The following is a 24,314-nucleotide window of genomic DNA, read 5'->3' on the forward strand; positions in this document are numbered from 1 at the left end:
GCCATGATCTTAAATTCTGAAGATTGTTTCTGGCACCAGATAGGAAAAACAATTTCCTCACGGCTATAGAAGAACTTGGAGTGGGAGCAGGGAGGATCCAGTTGTCATTGCCCACATGGGAGCAAACGACATAGATAGGGTTGTTTTGCTGAGAGAGTTAGAACACAGAAAAGCTACAGCACAAACAGGCCCTTCGGCCCACAAGTTGCGCCGAACATGTCCCTACCTACTAGGCTTACCTATAACCCTCTATCTTACTAACTTCCATGAACTTATCCAAAAGTCTCTTAAAAGACCCTATCGAGTCCGCCTCCACCACCACTACCGGCAGAGTTTGAGGGGTTAGGTTCCAAATAAAAAGCAGAATCTCAAAAGTAAATTCTTTAGACCATGACCTGAGCCACGCACCAACTGGCAATGGGGGAAAAACAGATTAGAAGGTTAAACGTGTGGCTGTAGGAGTGGTGTGGGATGCAGGGGGTTTGCTTCATGGGCACTTGCACCATTGAGGAAAGAGCTACAGGCACTTTATTTGAATATGTGAAGCATTTCGAACAATTTAGATGAACAACACAAGTGGAAATCATCAAGTTTAATCTAATAGCTATTTAGGAGACATGGTCGCAAAGAGGCCAAGTTTGAGAACTGAATATTACAGCATACTTAACTTTTTGAAGGGATAAGCAAAATGGGACAAGGAGAAGGGACAGCAAGATATTAAAGAATGGGATAAAGATAACAAGAGAAAGGATTTTAGCTCAGAAAATTACATTGAACTAGTTTCAGTGAAGCTAAGAAAGAGCAAAGGGAAGAATTATTCCAAAATTCCTGAACCCCAGATCAAAACTAATACATCAACCACCTGTAGCTATGTCTTAAAATCTAGGATGCAGGTCATCAGGTCTGGGAGATTTGTTGCTATTTAATCCCAATGGTTGCTCCAGTACTATTTCTTTCTTTAAGTAAATCATTCTTGCCAGATTCTTGGTTCACCATTATTTCCGGAATGATATTTTAGTCTTCTACAGTGAAGTTAAATACAAATTACTTAGTAATGCCCCTGCCATTTCCTTATTCCCCATTATAATTTCATTTGTCGTTGCCTCAAATGTCACTTTTGCTTTCATTTATTACTTCCTTTTCACATACCAATAGAAACATTTGCAATTTATTCTACTTCCATATTTTCTCTCAACTTTCCTCATCAATTTCTTGGTTCTCACTTTCTGAATTCTAAAACCCCCCAATCCTCAAGTTTACTATTTTCTTTTGCAAGATTACAAGCATCTTCCTATGGACCATTTGCTTCTGCAGGAATTTTTGTGCCTTAAGATAATGTGTATTTGTTGCAAATTATGTATTCATTATGATCAAGCAGTGTCAGCACACTTTTTTTGAAAGGGAAATCATGTTTGACAAATCTGGAAGTTTTATTTTGAGCCTGGGACATGTAGGATGAGGAAGAGGAGCCAGCCTATTCACCAGCTACAACATACAACTCAGGAATGTGATGGAATGCTCTCCATTTGCCTGGATGAGTGCAACTCCAACAACGCTGAAGAAGCTCAACACCATCCAGAACGAACAGTCTACTTGTTTGCTACCCCTTCCACAAACATTCAGTCTCTCCATCGCTGACAAACAGTATCAGCAGTGCGTATAAATTACAAGACACTGCAGGAATTTACTAAAGCTCCTTCGAAAACACCTTCCAAACCCACGACAGCTACCATCTAAAAAGGGCAAGGTCAGCAGGCACATGGGAACATGACCACCAGAAGATTCCCCTCCAAATCACTCACCATTCTGTCTTGGAAATAATATAATCGTTACTTCACTGACGCTGGGCCAAAATCCTGAAAATCCTGGAATGCTAAGAGCACTGTGGGTCTACCTACACCTCAGGGACAGCAGCGGCTCAAGAAGGCAGCTCACCATCACCTTTCAAGAGCAATTAGGGATGGACATTAAATGCCGACAACGCCTACATCCCGTAAATAAATTTTTAAAAAGATGGGACAATAAGCATGGGACAATAAGTTGAAGTTGTACAAGACATTGGTAAGGCCACACTTGGAATACTGTGTGCAGTTCTGGAAACCCTATTATAGAAAGGATATTAAACTAGAAAGAGTGCAGAAAAGATTTATTAGGATGTTACCGGGACTTGATGGATTGCGTTATAAGGAGAGGCTGGATAAACTGGGACCTTTTTCCTCTGGAGCGTAGGAGGCTGAGGGGTGATCTTATAGAGGTCTATAAAATAATGAGGGGCACAGATCAGCTAGGTAGTCAATATCTTCTCCCAAAGGTAGGGGAGTCTAAAACTAGAGGGCATAGGTTTAAGGTGAGAGGAGAGAGATACAAAAGTGTCCAGAGGGGCAATTTTTTCACACAGAGGGTGGTGAGAGTCTGGAACAAGCTGCCAGAGGTAGTAGTAGAGGCGAGTACAATTTTGTCTTTTAAAAAGCATTTAGACAGTTACATGGGTACGATGGGTATAGAGGGATATGGGCCAAACGCAGGCAATTGGGATTAGTTTAGGGGTTTAAAAAAAAAGGATGGCATGGACAAGTTGGGCCAAAGAGCCTGTTTCCATGCTGTAAACCTCTATGACTCTATAAGCAGTGAGGAGGATGCAAAGAGTGCAGAGGATCGACCTGAAATGTTACCTCCATTTTTCTCCACAAATGGTGAATGTTTCCAGCATTTGCTGTTTTTATTTCAGATTACCAGCATCTGTAATATTTTGCTTTTGTGGAGGGATGAAGACAGATTGGGTGAATGGGCAAGAACACAACAGATGAATAAAATATGGTGGTGTGAAGTTATCCATTTTGGTAGGAATAAAAAAAAACAGAATATTTTTTGAATGCTAAGAGATCACAAAATATTTGTATTCAGAGGGCCTTGGGCATCCTTGTGCATGAATCACAAAGTTAACATGCAGATACAGGAAACAATTAGGATGGTATTTGTTACAAAGTGTTTGGGTATACGAATATACAAGTCTTCCTGCAATCAGAGAAAGGCACTGGTGAGGTCACACAAAAGTTGTTATGTACAGTTTTGGTCTTCTTGCTTCAGAAAGGTCATGTGTCCTTAAGGGAGTTCAATGATGGTTGACTGAACTCATTCCTGGGATGAGGGGGTTCTCCTGTGAGGAAATTGAATAGCTCAGGCATACATTCCCTGAAGTTAAGAAGAATGAGAAGTGAAGCATAAAACTCTCAAGGGGTTCAACAGGTTAAGTATTGAAATGATCTTCCCCCTGACTGGGGACTCAAACAGTCTCAAATATGGGGTTGGCTACTTGGGAATGTGATAGGGGTCTTTCACCCAAACGGTTACGAATCTTTGTATTTCTCTACCTTATTCTGCTCCTATATCATATGGTCTTAATGAGAGATACTGATGCTCAGTGTTTGAGTTCATTCAAGATAGAGATTCATAGATTTTTGGGTACTAAGGAAATTAATGGATGTGGGAACAATGCAGGAAGGTGGAGTTGAGGTCGAAGATCAGCTATGATCTTACTGAATGGTGGAGAAGGTCTGAAGGAGAAACTGGCTTACTCCTGATTCTGTTATGTTCTTGTACAAGGTACATTATTTAACGTACCAAGTATGCAGCATAGCAAAAAGAGTACCATCAATTTATAAAATAAAAATATATCAAGTATTTTTGCAGTTAAAATGACACTAGTTCATACAAGACTACATGGGTAATTTTTCTTACCTGTGTGCTCATACTTGTGTCTAAGAAGAGAGCTGCTTTTCTGAAATATTTTATCGCACAAATCACAGGCGTACATTCCATTCTCTGTCTTTTTGATTTTCTTGCGTGGAGGCATCGAGTCGGAATCATTCTGATCATCGGTATTGGGCACACCTCCGGAACTTGTCTCTTGTTTCTCTTCCTTCAGGAACACAATCGCCTTTATTATGTGTTTTTAAAATAACCAAATCGCATTATACTAGTACAACTGCACCCTCATTAATTATTGGTCTACTTTGCAATTCTACATTGAGGGAACAGCTTAGATTGACAAAGCAATACCCATATCCCAATAAAATAAAAACAAGCATTTCAAAATGGAAAGAATTTCTGTAAACCATGCACCCACTTCCCTGACATAACTATTTAAACACAGATCTCTTCTAAATCATAGTCCAGTAAGAATAGTATACTTACTAGATGATTTCCATTGGCTTGAATTGGTTTCTGTTGTGGCTCAGGTCCATTTGAATTGGTTGTTTTATATGTATAGGCCACCTGTGGAATGAAGCTGGCCTGCTTTATTGTAGCTAGGGCTCTAAGACATGGAACACTGTTTTGGCTTGAAATGGCAACAATTGTGGGTAGTTGGGTGGTAGCTGTAGGGATTGCAATATTTATAGGTTTGGCACTTGTTGAATTTCCTTCAGTAACACTATCATTTTCTATTTGTTCTTTTTTTAAACAGGACAAGTTTAAGGGCTCCTCTTGAACATAATGAACACTGCTGTGGTAAACACTGGTTATTGTGGGCCTTTCGAGTCCCTCTTTTTGCTGCCTTGGAAGTGATAGATCGAGAGGTTCTAACTGTAAATCCTCTTGGTTGCTATCGGGTGTGTTGAGATAGCTTTGTGAATTTCTCAAAGACGCAGAGGAGAGATTCAGTGGTGATGGGGAGGGAGTACTACTCCTTGAAGGATCTGCCGTTGCATTAGGAGGCGTATTAGTAGTTTGAGATTCAGTCAGCGTATCAAGAGTTTCTGAATTTGCCGTGTTGCCTTGTAAATCACTAACAGGTGATGAATCTGTATGACTGACAAGTAGTTTTGGTTTGACCTCCTCATTGCTTGGTGTGGGGGAGGAAGGACAAGATGGCTGGACTGGAATCTGACCAGTTTGCATTTTCTCAAACCACTTTCGCACTTTTTCTATTGGTAGGTTTACTGCAACTGAAATCTTTGCCAATTCCTCTGATGTTGGTTGTGCATTCAACGCATAATAAGCTTTCAGAAGTGACAACAGATTCTTCAATGGCTCTTGATCTGAAGAGATGCTCTCTTCTGTTGACGCAGAAGCTCCAGAAATCTTAATACTGCTTTCTCCTGAATGAGCTTCAGTTTTTAGTTGATAGTGCTTTAGCTCATGAAGTGCATTTAGCCCACCAGGACACTCATTACAAAGCAGGCATGTGTTACTAACTCCTTCTACACTGGTCTCAGTTTTCTCAGTTTTGACTGTGAGGTCTTCTGGTGGCTTTTCATTTGTACAATTGTCTGCGAGGTTAGGAATCTCCTTCTTCAAATTTTGCGGCACAGCTTGGAGTTGGCTTGGCTCTAAGCTATAGTTGATGATGATTTTGGTTGTTCCATCCTGATCAATCAAAGGAAGACTGATTGACGATATGAGGGAATGACTGTTTTGCTGAACTGATGCAGAAGAGACTGTTCCTGCTTCTTTGGAAGGGAGAGTGACATGATTATTTTCTAATACTGCAACCTTAAGAACATTCTGAATGTCACTTAGATTTATGCTAATAGGAGAGACGAGGCCAACAGTTGGCAATACAACAGCCTGAACCACACTCTGAGGTGAAGTTGTAACCTGGAGAGGGTTATTGCCACTAAACCCTCCATTTTGGAAAGAGCTTGCACAGTTGATACCAGAGGTCACGACCATAGTTTTGTACTCATAATCCACAGGCTCAGTTTTGATTTGGTTTACGGTAGGCTGTTCTTGTAAAGGCTTACTGTTCTCTAGCTTATGACGAAGTTGTGTTCTAGCAGGGCTATTGGTTGATGGAGAAAGGGATGGAGAAGTGCCTTGAGGTGTCTTGATTCCTGAACGTGCTCTACCATTAAGTGATATAAGACCAATGCACTTCTTACTACTGATGTGTGAACTGTAAGAGCCTGAGTGGGAAAACCGTTTCTTGCAGTTAGGGCATTCATATGGCTTTTCTCCTAGAAGAGAGAGAGAGAAGGTAACACAAATCAGATATTCCTTCTCATTTTACACAGCTCCTTCTCACATCAGATCATAAAATATCTATTTTTACCCAATGATATTTTGAGATAAATCTTGTAAACTGAAGATGTACTTCAGCCAGCACTATCTTTTGGAAAAGGTAAATAGGTTGATTGGCCATGCTAAAATTGTCCCTTAGTGTCCTGGGATGCGTAGATTAGAGGGATTAGCGGGTAAATATGTAGGGATATAGGGGTAGGGCCTAGATGGGATTGTGGTCGGTGCAGACTCGATGGGCCGAATGGCCTCTTTCTGTACTGTAGGGTTTCTATGATTCTATGATAACATTGCAACTGAGGTAGTGCAGATAAGTTCAAACTCCCACAGCCTTTACATTCAAGTTAATTATTAATACTTGGGTTAATCGGGTTCATGATGACCAGGAAACCATTGTCGATTGCCAGAAAAATCCATCTGGTTCACTCATGTCCTTTAGGGAAGGAAATCTGCTTTCTTCATCTGGTCTGGGCCTATATGTGATTCCAGAGCCACAGCAACGCGGTTGACTCTTAACTGCCCTCTGAAATGGTCTAGCAAGCCACTCAGTTCAAGGGCAACTAGGGATGGGCAATAAATGCTGGCCAGCCAGCGACGCCCAAGTCCCACGAATGAATTTTTAAAAAAAATCATACTTTGTAAATTCTGAATCAGAGTGACATGGTTTCTGTTGTCAATAGGCGTCAAAAAATTCAAGCTTACAAATGCATTCATAATCTCTAATAGCAGATTCACTTGAAATGAGCCCTGTTCTAAAGAGATATTTGATGGCGCAGGGTTTAAAGTATCAGTAATGCTTGGGTAAAGCAGATGATGCACTTGTTCATTAACATGGAACAGGACCATTTTACACCTTCATGTCTTTGATCCGGTTTGATTGAAAAGTCTCTGCATGGGCAACTGACGAGAGGAAATATATACTGGAAGCTATATGCCATAACTTCAGTTCAGTTTTGTATGCATCAACAGGAAGTAGGCAGAAGTATTTGCCACCATCTTTTTCAAACATAAAAGGAAATTGTATAATTTATCATACTGAGAAATATACCCTGAAGACACTTTTGCATTTACAAACTGAATCAATCTTCGTTCTTTTTACAAATGTATTGTAGTCCTTTACTTCTGTATAGAATCCAAATGCCTGTAAGTAATATTAAAGTGTGTTTTAGTCTGATAACTTTCTACTTATTATAGGAGGTGACAACTGTGCAATCTCCAGTATTAACACGGTATTTTGCAAAAAATTGATGTTATGAATCCTGTGACACAATTCCCATTCATGGCACATAAAGGGTTGATCTTCTCCAATCAGGAGGAATACAGCTCCGTGTATGAAATCCAAAGCATAAATGAAAAAGAGGAGGAATCAAAGATGGCGCTGGTGTGAGAGGAAGCATGATCCACAGGTGGCAAGATCCTTCTTGAAATCTGGCTGTTGTTTGAGGTCTGGAAAGGATAATGTACATCAAGCAAGCTTTAAACATACCTGGAATGCAGTTGCAAAGAGAGAACTTTGAAAGTCTAGCTGGAAAGGATTATTTTTAGATTCCTTCCTGCCGGTTGGAATCTACAGTGTGCTCAGCGGGGGAGGGACTGTGGATCTCAGCTCAATCTGCAAACTCTGTTCTTTTTTCACCCAAGAAAGGGAGAATTAAAGTGGGAAGCAGAAGCTACTGAGGTCCTGCTGCAAATTGCAAGCTGCTATTTCTACTTTTGGATTGCTTTTTTTGCAGCTAAAGCTCTATGAGGGGTATGTTGGGACTTGCAGTCCAGCCTAGAACCATCTTGTAGTTTTTTCACTCAGTCAAGTGTGAATTGGTTTAGGGTGGGAGGGGGCAGCCCAGGGAAGAACTGCTGTGTCATAAAAACTGCAACTGTCAGATCAACCTGGGGACACTGTGCTGTTTCTTTTTTCACCCAACCAAGGGTGAATTAAAGTGAGGAAGAAGAGTTGCAACTTGCAGCTCGGCTGGGAACCCTTTGCTGCTTCTGTTTGCCCAGTTAAGGGTGAAGGAAGGTGAAAAGCAATCTAAGAACTCTGGTAGGTCAAACACGGAGACAGCTTGTTATGTGGGCCAAGAAACAGTACTCCAGGCTGGAGGAAATGGGTAGGCCATAGGCACTTTCACTGGCAAAATGGTAGGTGGCAAACCAAAATCTAAGAGTGGGACCACAGGGGTAGAGGGGGCGAAGGGGGGGGGGGGGGGGTGGGGTCCCCACCACGCTCTCCTGGAGGGATCCCTGAACAGAGCATGCCGAGTGAAAGGACAGGGGAAGCTATTATGGAGGCCATGCAAAGACTGGACACTAAGTTGGACCGGTGGGCTACTGAGTTGCAGGCCAAGATAGATGAGCTGAGGGGGGAAACTCAGATCATCTGTTAAATCTCTCCAAAGTGTCACTGTCGCCCATGAGAACCGCTTGAAGGAGCTTGGGGACTCGGAGGCATTTAGTGAAAACACTATCTCTGAGCTGAACAGCCAAGTTACTCATTTGACATCGGAGGTTAAGTCCCAAAGAGAGAAATGTGATGAGATGGAACGATGCCAAAGACGAAATAACATCCGTCTGATAGGCCTTCCGGAGGGAAGCGAGGGCCCAAATATCACAGACTTTGTCGCCCAGCTATTGAAGAATGGGCTGGAACTGGAGGATGAGCCGCTTCTGGATCGCGCGCACATAGTGTTATGGGCAAAGCCCAGACCAGGAGAAGAATCTCAGCCCATTACTGCAGGAGTACATTACACCTCAGCATGAGACAGAATCCTGCAGCAAGCAGCACAGGCTACCACTCTGAGGTAGCAGGAAAATAAGCTGTTGATATTTCCAGGTTTCACCCCGGTGGTGGCAAGGAGAAGGGCAGTCTTCGCTGATGTCAAACGACTTCTGCGTGACTGTCCTGGAGTCAGGTTTGGGCATCGCTTTCCGGCCTGCTTGAGGATTACTCTCAACAATGGAACCGAGCACAAGTTCACGGATCCGGCAGTGGCGATGAAAGTTGTGAAGCAGACTTTTGAATCGGGTGACCACATGGCGGATGCAAACTGATATTTGTTTTTTTTAAAAAAATGAACCTGCATGTTGTACCCGGATCTAATTGTCAGCCAGGAAAGGGTCATCGGTTTTGCGACTGTTAGGTTAAGTGTTTGGTATTTCTAGACCGTTTCAGGTTAGAGCACCTGTGACTGCAATGGGAATGGAGGTGGAGATCGTGAAGGCACCGCAATAAGGAGGTGTTGGAGGCACAGGTGCCCTGTTTGGGAGGACGCTGCGTTTGCGGGTTTGGTCTGTCTGTTTTTGTGTCTTTGCTATATCTTTTTTTCCTCTGTGGGAGTGGTTTGGCCTCTTTCAAGCCCACCCTCTCTTTCTCGTGGTTGGTTCCCCGCGGCCGATGGGGAGGGTGGGGTCCTGGGGTGTGGCATCTGCTAATGTCAGTGGTTTGGGGGGGGGGGGGGGGGGTGTGGGGGGAGAACGGGACGGGACGACGACTCCCCAGCGAGGAGGGATACCAGGCTACTGTTAGGAATGTGGGATGTTGGCTAGGAGGCCCTTACGCTCCAACCTCGGAGCGATCGCCCAGGACCACTGTATCTTCCAAGTCGGCAGAAATTATTAAGTCATTTCTCATGGAATACATGGTGTCGGACTCATGAAAGTTTCTTAACCTCACTAGTAGGGAATATTTTTTTTTCCACCTGTCCACCGAACGTATTTGCGTATAGATTACTTTTTGGTAGATAAGAAGTTGCTCCCAGCTGTGCACTTATGCTCCTAAGAAACCATTGTAATCCCTGACAATGGACTTGGTAGTGAGGAGGAGGGTGGACCCCCGCACGCCTTGGCAAGTTAATACTGGTCTGCTCTCTGATGATGAATTTGTTTAGATTTCTGTTAACCCAGATCAATGAATTCTTAGAGTTTAATGATGCTCCGGGAATCTCGGCAGCTACCTTATGGGAGACGTTGAAGGCTTATTTAAGGGTCCAGATCACATCTTGTTCAGCACACGAGGTGAAGCAGACAGGTAGGTGGTTATCAGAATTGCTGGGGCGTATCGCCCAAGTTGATGCCGCGTACACTGCGGACCTGTCCCCAGGAACGTTTCCATAAAGGAACGTTTACTACTAAAGGTGGAGTTTGAGACCTTGTCCTCATCACGTCAAGTGGAAGAGATGCTGTTCAAATCTAAGTACATACACTATGAGCATGGGGACAAGGCAAACAAGCTACTAGCTCAACAGCTGCGCCAATTCTCCACCAAAAGTCTCAACCCACAAATGCAGACTCCAAATGGGGTCTCTATTGATCCACAGCGAACAAATGAACTGTTTAGAGACTTTTACTTGACCCTCTATAGCTCGGAGATTACCGCCAATGAGGAGGACTTTCAGGAGTTCCTTGGGGCAATGAATCTCCCCTTGGTGGACAGGCCGCAGCACTGGAGAAACCAATCAACGTTGAAGAAATTGTTAGGGCGCCAAGAACTATGCCGAATGGGAAATGTCCGGGACCAGATGGGTCCCCCATCGAATTCTACAAAACATTTATGGCTAGGTTGGCCCCCTGCTACTGCGCATGATCTATGAATCATATGTGAACTGCTCTCTCCCGCAGACTTTGAGGCGAGCAACAATTTCACTTATCCTTAAAAAGGATAAGGACCCGCAAATCTGCAGCTCTTATAGACCGATCTCATTGTTGAATGTGGATCTCAAACTGATCTCTAAGATCCTGCCCTTTATCATCTCGCCTGACCAGACTGGGTTCATTAAAAATAGACGTATGTACTCGAATATTCGGCAACTGTTTAACATTAAGTATGTGCCTGCCACCACCAAGCCACCAGAGCTGTTAATCTCGCTGCATGCTGAAAAAGCGTTTCATCGGGTGGAATGGGATTATTTATTTGATGCTCTCGGGAGGTTCGGGTTCAGCCCAAAGCTCATCTCCTGGATCAAAATACTGTACTCTGCCCCTCTAGCCTCAGTCCAGACAAACGAAGTGCATTCAGCTTTTTTCCCTTTGTCCCGGGGCACTAGGCAAGGATGCTCCCTCGCCCCCATTATTTGCCATTGCTGCGGCTTTTTGCAATAGCAAATGAGTGGGGATTGGTTGGGAGGGAATTGAGCGGACAATATCGTTATATGCGGATGACCTACTATTGTATGTATACTCACTACATAAAAAAACATTTTCCCCATGTTGCCATTCTTTTGTCAATCGCCTTAAGTCGATGTTCTCTGCTTCTCAGCCCTTCAGCCATTGGGAATAATTTCCCTCTGTGTTTAAACCACTCATCATAAATACTTCTGTCAAATCTCCTTTCAACTTTCTCTTCTAAGGAGAACAGATCCAGCTTCTCCGATCTGAAGTCCCTCATCCCTGGAACCATTGCAAATCTTTTCTGCACCCTCTCCAAAATCTTCATCGTAGTCGTAGCGGAATAGTATGTTAGAACGTCTGATTGACGTTGATTAGACAGCGAAGTGTGCTCAACAGCATCCTTCGGTAATGTTTCAAAGCATTTCACAGTTAATTTTGAAATATAGTAATTTATAGTTGGTAAAAACAACAGTAATTTTTCATAGAGCAAGATCCCAAAAAAAGACTTGCATTTATATTGCACCTTTCACATCCACTGGATCTCGCAAAGTGCTTTACAGACAATTAAGTACTTTTGAAATGTATTCACTGTTGCAATGCAGGAAATGTTATGACATCCACACAAAGCTCCCACAATTAATGTCATAACAATCAGGAAATCGGTTTTTGTGATGCTGAAGCAAGAGTTCCCTACTCTTATACTCCGACCCCCTTGAAATAAGGGCCAATATTCCATTAGCGTTCCCGATTACCTGCTGCACCTGTAGCCCTTAGCCCCTCGAAGCAACTAAGGATCTGGGTTGATGGTTGAATGACCAAGGGAGTTGGGACCTCCTTGGCTGCCAGGGAACCATACATACATAAAATTCACCTGTACATTGATTGAGTGGAAGGGCTTCTGGTTGACAAAACATAAAACATAGAACAGTACAGCACAGAACAGGCCCTTCGGCCCACGATGTTGTGCCGAGCTTTATCTGAAACCAAGATCAAGCTATCCCACTCCCTATCATCCTGGTGTGCTCCATGTGCCTATCCAATAACCGCTTAAATGTTCCTAAAGTGTCTGACTCCACTATCACTGCAGGCAGTCCATTCCACACCCCAACCACTCTCTGCGTAAAGAACCTACCTCTGATATCCTTCCTGTATCTCCCACCACAAACCCTATAGTTATGCCCCCTTGTAATAGCTCCATCCACCCGAGGAAATAGTCTTTGAACGTTCACTCTATCTATCCCCTTCATCATTTTATAAACCTCTATTAAGTCTCCCCTCAGCCTCCTCCGCTCCAGAGAGAACAGTCCTAGCTCCCTCAACCTTTCCTCATAAGACCTAGCCTCCAAACCAGGCAGCATCCTGGTAAATCTCCTCTGCACTCTTTCCAGCGCTTCCACATCCTTCTTATAGTGAGGTGACCAGAACTGCACACAATATTCCAAATGTGGTCTCACCAAGGTCCTGTACAGTTGCAGCATAACCCCACGGCTCTTAAACTCCAACCCCCTGTTAATAAAAGCTAACACACTATAGGCCTTCTTCACAGCTCTATCCACTTGAGTGGCAACCTTTAAAGATCTGTGGATATGAACCCCAAGATCACTCTGTTCCTCCACAGTCTTCAGAATCCTACCTTTGACCCTGTAATCCACATTTAAATTAGTCCTACCAAAATGAATCACCTCACATTTATCAGGGTTAAACTCCATTTGCCATTTTTCAGCCCAGCTTTGCATCCTATTTTGCGTCAAAAGTGCTCCCATTTTGATTCGGGGTCTTTTTTGGCAATGCAGGTTTAATCAGTAACAACTTGCACCTAAGGAAAGCAGGCTAATTGGACTAAGGCTATGGCTCTCTGTGTCCAAGATGCCAAATCTAAGGAAATTAATGTGAGGGACAGCTCGGTGGATAGGATATTGGTATGTAGATAGGCTGGAAAATTGGGCGGGGATCCTGGGTTCAGGATTCAATCCTGGACCGGGGAGCGGCGCGGGCTTGGAGGGCCGAAGGGCCTGTTCCTGTGCTGTATTGTTCTTTGTTCTTTGATCCTCCACGTGAGCAAACAGTGCATTAGTTACAGCCTTACTGCAGCTGACTAGGAAAAAACAAACAGGTCTCCTGACGATCCCAGAAAGATCCTGAGGCATAGAAGTTGAGAGCAGTTATCCTTGCAGCATCTGGCAACGCATTGGGTTTGACAGATCATGGCTCAAGTTGCTGCTGGACCATGCAACATACGTCCGTCACCACCTCATGGCTTCGTGTCAGTCGTCTTTGACACTGGTTTTCTGTCATATTGATGTCCTAGATCTGTACACCTGTCCCACAGGCAAGTAACTGGCTGTCCTGCCTCTCCTCCTCCTTCCTGGTGCATGGGCAAAAGCCCCTTCCTCCTGACCTGCCTTCCAGCTGCTCACAGAGACTGGCTTTTTTGGCTTCTGTGAGGGTGCCATGTCCACCTTTTATGTTCCTTTGCACAAAGTGCTATGCACCCTTTCTCCAACACACAGGATTTCCTGCCACCTGCGTGCACAAGTCACGGGCAAAAATAACTGCCCTCCGAGACCAGGAGCGCCTCCCCCACCACCTCCTATTTCTCAGGTTAAGTGAAAGCAGTTGGAATTTATTTAGTGGGGCAGTGAATAAAATTTTAAAGTAAGTTGCACAGGGGACTCCACCTCTCCAAAGGGGCACCTTGGCTATTCAAAGAAGTGCTCAAAGGTCAGACCTCCTTTTGCCAGGTCTACTTTCCACACTCGGGTTTCAATAGCCTAGCCCATCAAAATCTGAATGGAGCAGAAGCAGCTGCTGACAAGGCCAGCTGCCCCCATGAAATATCCTGGCAAAAATGGAAAGTGCAATGTTCAGAGTGGGAATTAGGATTTTTGGGCAGTACCACTATTTTTGTCTCGACAGACAACCTTCTCCATGGTGCCAAAAAATCTGGACCTATGACTCTGTAGAAGGTATGACACCTGAAGGACAGCACCATCAACACCCTACACTACAGCACACAAGATGCCGATACTCTGTTCCGTGTGTGGGACTTCAACCCATCAAGCCTCCGACCCAGAGGTCTTAATAAAACCAAAAAGCTGAGTCTTTCAGATCCTTTTCACAAACCTCATCACTAAAGCGATCTTTCTGACTGACCTTTTAAAACTATAATAGTGGAAATTTCAAGGAGAAATGAAAAGAAAACACCAAAACTAGTCAAGAGGATGTATGATCTCAACTAAAGTATTATGTCTGAAACCCAATTTTTTGTATGAGAAATGACCACGTATGGGAGCCCAAGAATGAAACCTTATTTAATTAATTTGTTGTCCCAAGAATTACATAATCCTAGCCTTCCTAGAGTGAAATTGTCAAAACATTAGTCACTTACTGGTATACATTACTAGTTGGAAAGCTGAGGCCAAAAGTTCAACCTATGACCCCTCTGGCTGGTTCATTCAGTTGACACAGACTGAATGCAATTTTTACTTGCGCCTCTGAAGAAAACCTTTTTGGTTTGGTGCTTTACGTCCTTTAACTTGCTCTCCATGGTCATTCCAAAAAAAATTTCAGATTTTGCTAGCCATTGCTCATCTGATCACTGAAACAGGAAATTTGCCTTAGAACATAGAACAGTACAGCACAGAACAGGCCCTTCGGCTCACGATGTTGTGCCGAGCTTTATCTGAAACCAAGATCAAGCTATCCCACTCCCTATCATCCTGGTGCGCTCCATGTGCCTATCCAATAACCGCTTAAATGTTCCTAAAGTGTCTGACTCCACTATCACTGCAGGCAGTCCATTCCACACCCCAACCACTCTCTGCGTAAAGAACCTACCTCTGATATCCTTGTAATGGAACTCTTGACAGCCTTATCCAAAATGATTATAGTGACTTGATACTCTGGGCAGTCAAGAATGCTTGAATTGTGCATCTCACAACAGGTTGGTCGTTTATATAATATCCACCAGCAAAAACACAACCTTAAGTGTGGGCAAGTGTAGAAATTTAGATAAACATTATCCCATAAATCTATCAGTATGCTCTCCCGCTATACACAATTTGGTAGCATGTCCTCCGGAATTGGCTTTGAAAATTTATTGACTGCCCTAGATTCCATGACACATTCTTGTAAACAAATTCTAGTCAAGACTGAGGAAAATATACTCAAATCCTTTCAGAATAATGATCCTTTTACTCCTTTAAATTTGGTTCAATGGTGGAGCACAGCTTTCCACAGACTGACAGCTTCATAGTACTCGGCAAACGTTGGCAGGCTATTTGACTGTGGACACCTCTGGAAAGCTCAATTCTGTCTTCACCTGATGGAGACTACTAATTAGCAATCAGCAACAGATATCCTGCTTGGTTTTTGCACAGCTGAGACTAGTTCACATGTACTAAAAGCAATTTAAGTACTGCGATTGTTAGTCCTGCTGAGATCTGCTAGTGCAGCACAGATAAGGGACTGAACCAAGGAACATTTTCATTTAGCTAAGTGAGGTTAGATGCTGCAGAGTGGAAACAGACTTTTGTGGAGCATTAACACATGATTTGCACAACGTCCTGATTCCGTGCTGTATAAAAAGTTAGAGTTTATTTATTAGTCACAAGTAGGCTTACATTCACGCCGAGTGAAGATGCAGTGAAATTCCCCAATAATTGATGCAGTTACATCGCTATTTCCGGGGGTGCAAAACAAACAACCAATTGGGCATCGCCTTCCGTAATTTAAAGACTCACCCACAGAATCTTACCACCCGAGTAATTTCAGATCTTTCAAACAAATGTTTGAAAGGGCAGCGCGGTGGCACAATGGTTAGCACTGCTGCCACACAGCGCCAGGGACCCACGTTCAATTCTGGCCTCGTGTGACTATTTGTGTGGAGTTTGCGCGTTCTCCCTATGTCTGCGTGGGCTTCCTCCAAGCGCTGCGGTTTCCTCCCACTGAGCAAAGGTGTGCAGACTACGTGGATTGACCATGCTAAATTCGCCTTAGTGTCAGGAGGATCAGGGGGGTAAATACAGGAATAGGGCAAGGGTGGGATTATTGTCGGTGCAGGTTCACCAAATGAGTTCTGCTCAATCACTTCAAACAATATTGGCAACACCTCAAAAGGTGCCCTTAACACAAAAATCAGTTCAATGGGAAAATATGTTCCCTTGGGTTGGAACAAGTCTCTGGCCTTGTGTGTTTTTTGGATTTAGACAGCAGGACTAATTTCAAAGAGTGACTTCTAGTGCATGTGCATGACAACGTGGTTACCTTTTCAAACATGTCCCATTTCAAGATATACATTTCCTGAGTATTGGTGGTGTTGGTAGATATTGGTGCACTTTTAATTCCCTAAAATCAAATCTGCATGTATAATCGCAATACAAAGCTGCTTCAAAGGTCAAAATGGTGACATTATTTGTTAGTAATTAATATGGGAACAGAAAAACCCAGTATTTTCCTACTGAAGAACAGCGATGAGGGGGGTGGAGAGAAAACATAAGGGATAAATAAATCTTTTGGTATCAGTCGAGGCATAGATTACAAAAGCAGGGAAGTCATGTTGAGAGTTGTATAGAACTTTGGTGAGGCCACAGCTAGAGTAGTGTGTGAAGTTCTGGTCACCACGTTATTGACAGGATGTGATTGCACTGGAGGGGGTGCAGAGGAGATTCACCAGGATGGTGCCTGGGATGGAATATTTAAGTTATGAAGAGAGGTTGGGTAGGCTTGGGTTGTTTTCATTGGAGCAGAGAAGACTGAGGGGGCGACCTGATCAAAGTATACAAGATTATGAGAGACATGGACAGAGTGGATAAGGAGCAGCTGTTCCCTTTAGTTGAAGGGTCAGTCACGAGGGGACACAGGTTCAAGGTGAGGGGCAGGGGATTTGAGGGGGGGGGGAGAGAAGAGAGAGATGAGAAAATTTTTTTTTTTTACCCAGGTGGTGGTGACATGTGCTGCCAAGGAGAGTGGTGAAGGCAGGTTGCCTCACATCCTTTAAAAAGTACCTGGATGAGCACTTGGCACATCATAAAATTCAGGGCTATGGGCCAAGTGCTGGTAAATGGGATTAGGTGGGAGTTCAGGTGTTTCTAATGCGTCTGTGCGGACTTGATGGGCTGAAGGGCCTCTTCTGCACTGTATGATTCTATACCTTCATGAATGCTACTGATCAATGACACCTTCAAATTGATTGATGAACTTACTTTCATGATAATAAATGGAGAAAAATTGACTAAATGTTACTAAGTTATGACAACTTGAATTTACATTAGGCATGAGTTTTCTGGATGGCGTAACCCACCCCCGCTGACTCCGACTGGCCCACTGCCATTTCACGCCAATTTGAGCATCAACTCGCAGTTGGCAAATCTTCCGTCTGCCCTGGAAGGAAACCATGCCTTGGAGAGTCACAACTCTCCAGCCTGTCCTGGCACAGTGCAGCAGTGGCCAGAAGAGGTAGAGCAGCGTTCAGCCTCAGACAAAGTCCCGGGACCACATTTGACTAAGTCCTGGGAGGCCTCAGGGCAGGAAGATAGGGGATGCCCGGGAAGGACCAGGAGAGAGGCAATCGCAGCACTGGGGGGGCATGGGAATGTCCAGATCGGATGGGTGGCTGCCCCAAATCTGAAGGGGTCATAAATTGGCTAATTAAAGGCCTTATAATAGTGGAAAGGATGAGTTTTCCATCTTATGCCCTGCCCACCCCACCCTGAAACTGCAACTGGGTCAGGGCAGGTGGGATTCCGGAGGGAATCCTGTCCATTTCATTTTATTTAGATTTATCTTATTCTCCTTTTTCTCAAAGGGGAAATTCAATTGCAGCATGAAGTATTTCTGAAGGAAGTCACCTGTCATGCATTCCGAGGTGACGGTAGAGAAAGAAACAATCAGACAAGTGAACGGCGATGGAAGATATAGTACATTGTACTAACAAGAATCCTCTTTCACAATCTGCTTGAGGCACTAAGACACCAAAAATAATTCTGTACCTACCACTGTGGATGCGTAAGTGCTCCTTTAGATGATGCTTGTATTTAAATGCTTTCCCACATTCAGTGCACTTGAATTTCCGGTTCCCACCCGTCTGTGTTACAACATGGCGCTTAAAGAAAAATTAAAAGAGAAAAAGGTAAGAAAATGCTTCTTCAATTGATTATTTTAGATTTGCCAGTAAAGATTACATACCATATATTTTAGACCAAGACTAAATTTTAAGACAAAAAATTAGGGTGCACAAGCAATAGTTTTGAAATTAACTCTCATCGACTCGCTACTGCAGAGGTCAGAGACTGTTCCTGCTGATCCCGCCCCCAAAAGTAGCACAAATGGAGCCAGACAGACACTGGTGTACACTAAATATGTCAAAAAAGCAAAAGACATATTACAAAACATATACAATTTACTTTAGCTTCTTTCACAGCACAGACAAGGATATTATTTAGAAGCAGAGCATGCTGCAATAATGCATCAATTATAATGTTAAAACCCATAAAAATCACCCTCCTCGTGTTCCGAATCAATATTGTATCCCAATCTACTTCTTGAATTGCATCATGTGGATCATCGACATCTTCATCAGCAATCATGTTGTCATCCATCCGGCCTTCATTGTGAACCTACTCATTTTGGGAGGGTTCTTCTTGAGTATTACCATAGGTTTAAGCTTTGCCCTGCCAGACATGCATGATAACACAACTGAATCTACTCTGCATGGCCAATTATGTTCAGGAAAATTTCTCTCTCCAACTTGGCTCACTGTTTGATTGGCTGTCATGTCAAAATTCATGGGAGTCTCATCCACGTTCCCAATATAGGACAATCTGTATCCATCCTTTTCCCTTTTGTCGATGTTTTATTACTGTATAAACCGCTGAAATGCGATAAAACCATCATCAAGTTCTGCTTGGAGGTGTGGTGAAATATTGGTCATATGTCACAGTACAAAATTGCTTTTCGTTATAAACCTGGTGCACCGATCTGCAATGCCTAATTTTCTTGCTTGTTTCAGGACAAAGATTCTGATAAATACTAGAGAAACTGAAAGTCCGTTCTGGCAATTTTCATTGATGTATTTTGCAGTTTTGTTTTCCTACTGCTGATGCAAACTAGGCTTTCCTCTGTTTGCACATTTACCCTTGGGCATCTGCCCAAGTTGAGTAGGGAGGTAACAATCTTCTCTGACATCTTGAAATCTCTAGCTGTCGCATGGTGGCACAGCCTCACAGCATCAGGGACCCTGGTTCAATTTCGGCCTTAGGTGACAGTCTGTGTGGAGTTTGCATGTTCTCCCCGTGTCTGCGTGGGTTTCCTCCCACAGTCCAAAGATGTGTGGGTCAGGCGGATTGGCCATGCTAAATTGTCCCTTAGCATTAGGGAGATCAGGGTAAATACGAGGGGTTACGAGGTTAGGGCGTGGGTAGGATTGTTGGTGGTACATGCTCGATGGGCCAAACAACCTCTTTCTGCACTGTAAGGATGCAATGATTCTATGAAGTCACATTGACCTGCCTTCACTTACATGGGTGGGGAGTGCACTGTCAGTTGCATAGAGGCAGGAAAATATTTTCAGGGTAGATTTGACAGGATGACTGTTCCATTCCACATTCTTGTCTCAGTATTACTTAAAGTGGGCTGTTTTTGGTTTAAAAACTCCAACCTTTAATTGTCTCTATACAGGCATGCATATGGGAGGATACTTTCAATATACCAAAGTCATCAAGGTTACCTTCAATCACTGTAGCATTGCTCACCTTCACTCTTGCCCTTCTCATTTGCTAATTGAAACTCTAACCATCATTATTCAGATACCTTGAGTCTACTATCCTCCTCAAACCTCTAGCTCTGTTCCTCCTGCCCTGTGTCACCAAGTTCTACAACTAACCATGTTCCCATTTTAGTCCAACTTTATTTCCTCAGTCCATCGTATATACATTTTAAGGTTCTTTTCCACCATTTCAAATCCCTCAGTTGTCTTGCCTCAATTTGTTTCAGCAATTTTAATTCGCCATATATTGCAGTTATATTGCAGTTATATTGCCCTTCACTCCTCCAACTCTACATTATTGTTCCTACTTCACTCATCATTGAAAGCCAACCTTCAAATTTCTTCTTAGCAGCTCTCTCCCCGAAGCACTTATCTTCCTATTTTCTCCTTTCTTCAAAAGCCTTCTTAATAGCTAGCAGACCATGCCATCAATTTATTTACCACCTTACAGCTTTCACATCTCCTTTATGGGGGCCTGTTCTTCCTCTTGTTAAGTGCTGAGAGATGCTTCACGCAAAATGTGCTGCATAAATGCAAGCTATTTTTATCTTCTCTCTTTCCCATGGAGACCTGCCATTTTCCATTTCTCTAGTCTGCAGGGAGCTGCCCAGCTGGCATAAGATATGAGCATCAATAAGCAGCTCTTTAGGAAATCCCACAGATCAGAATCCTTTCTGACCCTAATACTGATGTGCTGGATTCTCTATAGAATTGTTCAGTGACACTTGTGTAATTGTCATCAACTGAACAGTTCCCTTGGAGTTGGGACACCCAAACAGCAGATCTCCAGAGGGAAGGAAAAGGGCACTTTTAACTGAAACTCATCTTTTACAGGTTAGCACTTTAACTATTTATTATCCATACTTGATGACAACGTTGATGGGGGGCAGTTTTTCCTATACTTTCCATCTCCTTTAACGAATTAGGAATTTTAGCCAGACTGCTAATTTTAGCCAGACTGCTCATTTAGCTTTAAAAACAGACCTTAATAGCTCAATTAAAATGAACGTCATTAGGTATTACATTCTTCCATATAGAATTCTCTATTCCATAGCACACACATGGGAAGAATGCCGTATTGGTAACGTCACTGGACTAGTGATCCAGAAGCCCAGCCTAATACTTTGGGGGACAAGAGTGCATCAAGGAGCCCAAACTCTCCACTGGCTGGTGTCATACCTAGCACATAGGAAAAGATAGTTGTGATTGTTGGGGGGGTCAATCATCTCAGTTTCAGGACATCACTGTAGGAGTTCCTTAGGGTTGTGCCCGAGGCCCAACCATCTTCAGTTGTTTCATCAAGGATCCTCCTTCCATCAGAAGGTCAGAAGTAAGGATGCCTGCTGATGATTGCAAAATATTCAGTACCATTGGTGACTCTTCAGACACTGAAGCAATCCATGCCGATGTGTAGCAGGACAGAGTACAGGAATGAGATAGAGATTCTGGTGAACTGGTGCAGCAACAATAATCTCTCCCTCAATGTCAACAAAATGTAGAAGATTGTCATTGATTTCAGGAGGCGTAGAGGAGAACATGCCCCTGTCTACATCAATGGGGACGAAGTAGAAAGGGTCGAGAGCTTCAAGTTTTTAGGTGTCCAGATCACCAACAACCTGTCCTGGTCCCCCCATGCTGACACTACAGTTAAGAAAGCCCACCAACGCCTCTACTTTCTCAGAAGATTAAGGAAATTTGGCATGTCAGCTACAATTCTCACCAAGTTTTACAGATGCACCATAGAAAGCATTCTTTCTGGTTGTATCACAGCTTGGTATGGCTCCTGCTCTGCCAAGACCGCAAGGAACTACAAAAGGTCGTGAATGTAGCCCAATCCATCACGCAAACCAGCCTCCCATCCACTGACTCGGTCTACACTTCCCGCTGCCTCGGCAAAGCAGCCAGCATAATTAAGGACCCCAGGTACCCCAGACATTCTCTCTTTCACCTTCTTCTGTCGGGAAAAAGATACAAAAGTCTGAGGTCATGTACCAACTGACTCAAGAACAGCTTCTCTGCTGCCATCAGACTTTTGAATGGATCTACCTTGCATTAAGTTGATCTTTCTCTACAGCCTAGCTATGACTGTAACACTACATTCCGCACTCTCTTTCCTTCTCTATGAATGGTATGCTTTGTCTGTATAGCACGCAAGAAACAAATCTTTTCACTGTATGTTAACGCGTGACAATAATAAATCAAATCAAATCAAAACCTGGACAACATTCAGGCTTGAACTAATAAGTGGCAAGTAACAATCATACCACACAAGTGCAAGACAATGACTATCTCCAATAAGAATCTAACCATTCCCCTATGACATTCACTGGCATTACCAGTGCTGAATCCCCCACTATCCTGCAGGTTACCATTGACCAGAAACCTGCCATATAAATACTGTGGTTACAAGAGCAGGTCAGAGACTGGGAATTCGGTGGCAAGTAACTCATCTCCTGACTCCCCAAAACCTGTCCAACATTTGTAAGTACTCTCCGCATATCTAGAATAGATAAATGGAACTCCAACAACACTGGAGATGTTTGACAACATCTAACCTATCCAATACCTCCACCATTTCAATTTCAAACACCTTTCGTGTCTGAATTACTTCCTCTTTTACCATGGCCTGGGTAGCATCTTGTTGCTTGGGAAAGACAGATGATTTTCTTGTGGATGACGATGTCTTAGCACAAAATTGTTAAGTCATTGGCAACATTTGCACAGGACTTCATTTTTTGATATTTATAAGAATATAAACTGGTACCGTGTAGGTGATACAATAGTGGAGGGATTGCTTTATGCAGTCTTGCAGTGTTTGCAGACTAGCCAGGGAACTGGATCTGGTGAATGCCATTAGTATTTGGGTGCTCTACGTGACTACCCCATGCATGAATAATTCACTCTCTTTTTGGCTGTATTGCTATAAGTTTGGAAAGGTCTGATGGAAAAATAACTTACCACTAAAATCAATATTAACATTTATGTAGTGCTGCTAATGTCACAAAACATCTCACAGTAGTGTTAATCAGACAACATTCCACAGTGAAACACAAGGAGATACTAAGCTGAGTGACTAAAAGCTTAGTCACAGAAGCAGGTTTTAAGCAGCAAACAGGAGTTACAGAAGTAGCAAGGTTAGGGAAGGAATTCCACGGCCTATATCCCAGACAACTGAGGGCATGGCCCGCAAAGGTAATGGTGGGGCAAAGGCTAGAACTGGTAGAAGGTGACGATGATGGCTATTGAGAAACTTAATTGCAAGGATGAGAATTTTAAATTCAAGGCATTACTAAACTGGAAGCCAATGTAGTTCAGTGAGCACAGGAGTGATAGGTGAGCAAGAAGTGAGCAAGCAGCACAGTCTTGGGCGAGCTGAACTTTACAGAGGGTGAAAGCTGAGAAACCAACCAGGAGAGTATTTGAATATTCAAGTCTGGAGGTAGCAAAAGCACGGATGAGTGTACTAAGAGATGGGCTAAGGCAAAGGTGGAGATAGGAAAATAAAGCATCCCACAGCAAAATTGAACATCTCCAGTTATGGGAGTGAAAGTACCTACTTTCCTATCAATAAACAGGACCAGTACAGGAGTATTTAATTGCTTGTTTTGTTCTACCTGATCTCGCCCTGACTTATGTGAAGCCATGTGACGATCCAGTTGTGTCCTGTAGGCAAAAGTGTAGCTGCAAAGGGAACAGCTGAAGTTGTCTTCATTTTTTTCATGGCGATATTTAATGTGCTCTTTTAATGAAGTCAAGCGCTTGTAGCCTCTATCGCAATATGGGCAGGTAAGAAGCTGAGCAAAAGCATCAGGAGTTCCTAAAAAAAACATGAAATAACATCCATGTAAATATTCAATTTTAAACAATTTCTAAGATGGAGTTGGTTAACATTATGTTCTCAAAATAACTAAAATTGATTTAAAAAGCAGGCAAACCCAATCATCATTATTCCCCCCATGGTGCTATAGATTTAGTAAGAGTTTTAACAACACCAGGTTAAAATCCAACAGGTTTATTTGGTAGCAAATGCCATTAGCTTTCGGAGTGCTGCTCCTTCGTCAGATGGAGTAGATATCTGGTGTTGTTAAAACTCTTACTGTGTTTACCCCAGTCCAATGCCGGCATTTCCACACCATGACTGCTATAGATTTAGACATATTATGCATACATTTGTTCAAATACTTGCATAGAAGCTACCTGCAAACATGGATAGTGCTCAATTTTGCTTCTCTATTTCCCAGTTAAAAGAAACGACCGTTAATTACATTTTAGCTTGTAGATATATTGCAAAAACAAAAATTATAGCTTGTATGTCTTGAGTCCAAAGGTTGAAAATCCAAGGTAGTTGGACAGAAGGAGTCTTTTTCTTTTGCAACAGGAATCAATTTCAGAATATTGCAGGATATACATTTCTGCATTTAAAAGGGGC

The 24,314-nt window shown here is 43.0% G+C and overlaps 1 protein-coding gene across 3 annotated transcripts in view; it reads right to left on the bottom strand.

The window, feature by feature from the left end:
- The window catches only part of zeb1b (zinc finger E-box binding homeobox 1b), a 160,275-nt gene that overhangs the window by 12,669 nt on the left and 123,292 nt on the right, over positions 1 to 24,314 (bottom strand). For all 3 annotated transcript variants that reach the window (XM_078233502.1, XM_078233511.1, XM_078233520.1), the window contains exons 5-8: positions 23,500 to 23,702; positions 18,115 to 18,223; positions 4,195 to 5,957; positions 3,739 to 3,919 (exon numbers count right to left, since the gene is read on the bottom strand). In XM_078233502.1, the coding sequence (XP_078089628.1) occupies positions 3,739 to 3,919; positions 4,195 to 5,957; positions 18,115 to 18,223; positions 23,500 to 23,702 (2,256 nt within the window). The remainder of the gene's footprint in view (positions 1 to 3,738; positions 3,920 to 4,194; positions 5,958 to 18,114; positions 18,224 to 23,499; positions 23,703 to 24,314) is intronic.

Source organism: Mustelus asterias, chromosome 2 (genome assembly GCF_964213995.1).
Source record: "Mustelus asterias chromosome 2, sMusAst1.hap1.1, whole genome shotgun sequence".
In the NCBI taxonomy this organism is placed as follows: domain Eukaryota; kingdom Metazoa; phylum Chordata; class Chondrichthyes; order Carcharhiniformes; family Triakidae; genus Mustelus; species Mustelus asterias.